The sequence below is a fragment of the Rhinichthys klamathensis genome, unplaced genomic scaffold (assembly GCF_029890125.1).
Source record: "Rhinichthys klamathensis goyatoka isolate OS25496 unplaced genomic scaffold, OSU_Roscu_1.1 h1tg000545l_1, whole genome shotgun sequence".
In the NCBI taxonomy this organism is placed as follows: Eukaryota; Metazoa; Chordata; class Actinopteri; order Cypriniformes; family Leuciscidae; genus Rhinichthys; species Rhinichthys klamathensis.
The window spans coordinates 325,168-330,415 of NW_026607017.1; the positions used below are offsets into that span (position 1 = coordinate 325,168).

At 50.3% G+C, this 5,248-nt stretch overlaps 1 protein-coding gene across 1 annotated transcript; it reads left to right on the forward strand.

Annotated features, from left to right (window-relative positions):
• drd5a (dopamine receptor D5a) lies at positions 1–1,413 on the forward strand. The gene has a single exon (XM_056238815.1). The coding sequence runs from the start codon at positions 140–142 to the stop codon at positions 1,388–1,390; it is 1,251 nt and encodes a 416-aa protein (XP_056094790.1). The 5' UTR covers positions 1–139; the 3' UTR covers positions 1,391–1,413.
• Positions 1,414–5,248: the final 3,835 nt, after the last annotated feature.

Sequence of the window (5,248 nt, forward strand, 5' to 3'; positions counted from 1 at the left end):
CTCAGATCATCTGGACCCGCTCGGTGTCGGATTCCCAGTTTGATCGACCGCGTCCGTAATGCGGGACACACCGGCACCGGAGACGCACGCGCTCGCACACACACCCGATGGCGACCCGTGAGCGCGCCCGGGACTCATCATGCCCAACCGAACTGAGCCGGAGCCGCGGGAGCTGCTGGCGCGCGCGCTCACCGGGACCGTGCTGAGCGTTCTGATCCTCTGGACTCTGTTCGGGAATATTCTGGTGTGCGCGGCCGTGCTGCGGTTCCGACACCTGCGCGCGAAAGTTACGAACATCTTCATCGTGTCGTTGGCCGTGTCGGACCTGCTCGTGGCCGTGCTCGTGATGCCGTGGAAGGCGGTCACGGAGGTCACCGGGTTCTGGCCGTTCGGTGCGTTCTGCGACATCTGGGTGGCGTTCGACATCATGTGCTCCACCGCGTCCATCCTGAACCTGTGCGTGATCAGCGTGGACCGGTACTGGGCCATCAGCAGCCCGTTCCGCTACGAGCGCAAGATGACCCCGCGCGTGGCGTGCGTGATGATCGGCGCGTTGTGGACCCTGTCGGTGCTCATCTCCTTCATCCCGGTGCAGCTCGACTGGCACAAAGCTTCTGCGGAGCCCGGGTCCAACGCCAGCGACGCGCGCGCCGCCGAGGACACCTGCGACTCGAGCCTGAGCCTCGAGTACGCGATCTCCTCATCCCTCATCAGCTTCTACATCCCCGTGGCCATCATGATCGTCACGTACACCCGGATCTACCGGATCGCGCACATCCAGATCCGGAGGATCGCTTCACTGGAGCGCGCGGCAGCGCAAGCGCAAAACAGCCGTACGAACCGGCTCGCGCGCCACCATCATCATCATCATCATCATTCACACAGCAGCCTGAAGACGAACTTCAACCGCGAGACTAAAGTTCTGAAGACTCTGTCCGTGATCATGGGCGTGTTCGTGTTCTGCTGGCTGCCGTTCTTCGTGCTGAACTGCGTGGTTCCGTTCTGCCCCCGCGAACCGTCCGCGGGCCCGTCGTGCGTCAGCGACACCACTTTCGACGTGTTCGTGTGGTTCGGCTGGACCAACTCGTCGCTGAACCCCGTGATCTACGCGTTCAACGCGGAGTTCCGCAAGAGCTTCTCGAGCCTGCTGGGCTGCCGGAACCGGTGCCGGACCCCCGTGGACACGGTCAACATCAGCAACGAGCTCGTGTCCTACAACCAGGACACGCTGTTCCACAAGGAGGTCGCGGGCGCGTACGTCAACATCATCCCGAACGCCGTGGACGCGTTCGACCGGATCTCGCAGCTTTCGCACGGTGATGACGAGGACGACGCGTGCGATGTGGAGCGCGAGGCGGACGGCGCGTTCACGCAGAACGGCATTCACTGACCGAGAGCGCGCACTGACGCTGGACTGTGTTCGGACCCGCGCGCACAGTGAACGCGCTCATACCGTTCCTGGACATGTGTATGAAATGCTTACAGTTGTTGACACGTGACCCGGTGAGTGGCGCGCACTTATCAAGCGTGCAGCTCTTTGTATGATGATGATGATGATGATAGTCAGAGATGTTGAAGCAGTGCCTGAACACCTCTAACTGGACCAGACAGCAGCAGAGCGGCGGCCCACATCCAGTCGAGTCTCCTTCATCTATACAGCGCTTTACCAGTGTAGAGTTCCACAGCAGCTTTACAGTGATAACAGGAGATTACAGTAACAGAGAGTGTTTAGGCTTTACAGCAGCTCTAGAATAAAGTTATTGTCCAGATAAAGTTAGTTTTGATTGATTCACTTCCGTTGTAAAGATCATTAGTTATTAACTAAGCGGCCGCTAACACACACCACTCTACAGAACACAGAAACTGTTCATGTGTTCTGGGTTAGGCTCTGTGAAATCTGTGATCACACTGGTACATCTGGGCCGGATCTGGGCCGACACTGTGCTGCTGTCTGGGGGTTGAGTGAGACGCAAAATTACTTCAGATATTCAGTCTTGTTTCATGGAAATATTGAAAAATGTATTCTTTGCTTAAAACAAGAACAAAAATCAAATACAATATTCTTCATAGAACAAGAGTTAATATCTTCAGTCATTTTGCTTCTTCTCCAGGAAATGCATCTTGATTTATAAATGTTTATATTGTTAGATAGTTGTTACCGTGCAGATATTAGACCGCTACACTTCCGGTTCACTCGTCACAGAACACGAGCAGCCTAAACACAACTCCGGAATTATACTGTGAACAATAAACTCAATAACTACATCTGAATTCAAGATGATGAAAAATAAGTAAACAGTGAAAGTTGCGTGATTAGGTTTACACCGTACAGACTCACTCCATATAAAATATATAGGCTAGATATATGATATTATTAGGGGTGTAACAATGTATCGTGCCACAATATCTCACAGCTCAAACTGCACCCGTATCGTGTGTCGTTCCCCTACAGTGAAAGTTTACACAGGTTTAATTCCGCACCAAATATGTGTATAATTATTATTATTGATAAATGATGTAATCAGAGGTGAATGTTGTGTGTCTAACGAACATCTGTAGTTAAGCAGAATTATTAATATTTCTATTCTGCTGTCACCGACCAAAATGTGTTATTTTACTGATCAGGACTGTACTTTATGCGTTAGAAGTGATAATTGCAGAAAACAGCATTTGAACTCTATTCTGGCTCTATTTAACTCTGGTGCTCTTCGCGTCGGTCAAAAAGGGCATGATTGTTTTTTATTTCAATGAAATGAATGTACTATATTTTAGTTTGATAATGTTTTTCATTTAATATTTTGTATTTTTAGGGGATTTTTTATACTACGTTATATTTACGCTGTATTTATAATCCATGTATTTACGTTTTGAGCATAGACCTGAACATGAAATGTCCAACTTAAACTGTGGAGAATCTTGAACGCTTTAAATTACAGACTGAAGTTCTTCTCTGATTGCCTGATCGCTTTTCAAACACGACACTTGGATTATTTCTGAAGTGAAAAAAATTTAAAAAGTGAACTTAACAAAAGTTCCAGAATTTTACGTTTATTGTTATGAAAAATGCACAAAAAAACTATTTAAAATTTTTATACGAAATCTATGTTTTCAAAATCACGTTTTACTCTTAAACTGCAAGAAAATCAAAGTCATAAATGTAATCAAGTGTGTGTTCCGCATGTGAGCTGATCTCTCAGTAAACGAGCGTTCAGTGAGAGTGTGTTCGGCTGCAGTTCCACACGCTTCCACTAGAGGAAACTCGACATTCGTTTCTAATGCGTCATTTCTGACCGCGAGCAGCACAAGTGGGACTGATGTTTTCAGGATCATTTAAGCTTTTCGAAACGTCCATGATTTTTTTTATGTTCACACAGCAAGTGCCAAAACCTTTCTTAAGTTTCGTACCATTCCCATGAATAAAAAATAAAAAATAAAATTCGGTCCAAAATGACCAATAGCACCAGAGGGTTAAAGAATCAGATCGTGAGATCAGTGTTTTAATCAAACTGAATCATGAGTGTTTTTACACCCCAAATATTATCTAGTTTCCTAGTGAACAAAAATATGTTCTAGGAACGTTCTGACAACTTTCCCATTGAGATATAAAAATGTTATTTCTGAATGTTCTGTGAAACGAACTGTTTTTTCTTGGTTAAGGGAACATTCCATTATATCAAACATTACTGGAACGTTACTTTTGAATGTTCTCTGAATGTTCTGAAACATGTAGTAACATTTAAAAAACGTTTAACGACAAAAAAAGTTTCCTCTGTGGACTGCCATCATCATCATCATCATCATCATCATCATCATCATCATCATCATCTTCCTCATCATTAGTCCTGCCGGAGAGATTCCACAGGAGCGAGGCCTTATTCCCTCAGTAACTGATCGGCCTTTACACTGAGTGCAATATCCCAGAACTCTGAGCGATGCCAAACCTCACCGTGTGCCAGCGGAGCGACTGCACGTGACCTTTGACCTCTCGACGACAGGGGCGACTGCACATGACCCATGACCTCTCGACGACAGGGGCGACTGCACGTGACCCTCGACCTCTCGACGACAGGGGCGACTGCACGTGACCCTCGACCTCTCGACGACAGGGGCGACTGCACATGACCCTTGACCTCTCGCAGACAGGAGTGTCTACACGTGACCCTTGACCTCTCCCCGACAGGAGTGACAGCACATGGCCCTTGACCTCTCGACGACAGGGGCGACTGCACATGACCCTTGACCTCTTGCCGACAGGACGTGACCCTTGACCTCTCGACGACAGGGGCGACTGCACATAACCCATGACCTCTCGACGAAAGGGGCGACTGCACATGACCCTTGACCTCTCGACGACAGGAGCGACAGCACATGACCCTTGACCTCTCACCGACAGGAGCGACAGCACATGACCCTTGACCTCTCGACGACAGGGGCGACTGCACATGACCCTTGACCTCTTGCCGACAGGACGTGACCCTTGACCTCTCGACGACAGGGGCGACTGCACATAACCCATGACCTCTCGACGAAAGGGGCGACTGCACATGACCCTTGACCTCTCGACGACAGGAGCGACAGCACATGACCCTTGACCTCTCACCGACAGGAGCGACAGCACATGACCCTTGACCTCTCACAGACAGGAGTGACAGCACATGGCCCTTGACCTCTCGACGACAGGGGCGACTGCACATGACCCTTGACCTCTTGCCGACAGGACGTGACCCTTGACCTCTCGACGACAGGGGCGACTGCACATAACCCATGACCTCTCGACGAAAGGGGCGACTGCACATGACCCTTGACCTCTCGACGACAGGAGCGACAGCACATGACCCTTGACCTCTCACCGACAGGAGCGACAGCACATGACCCTTGACCTCTCACAGACAGGAGTGACTACACGTGACCCTTGACCTCTCCCCGACAGGAGTGACAGCACATGGCCCTTGACCTCTCGACGACAGGGGCGACTGCACATGACCCTTGACCTCTTGCCGACAGGATCGACAGCAGATGACCCATGACCTCTCGACGACAGGGGCGACTGCACATGACCCTTGACCTCTCGACGACAGGGGCGACACCACGTGACCCTTGACCTCTTGCCGACAGGGGCGACTGCACATGACCCTTGACCTCTCGCCAACAGGGGCGACTGCACATGACCCTTGACCTCTCGACGACAGGGGCGACTGCACATGACCCTTGACCTCTTGCCGACAGGGGCGACTGCACATGACCCTTG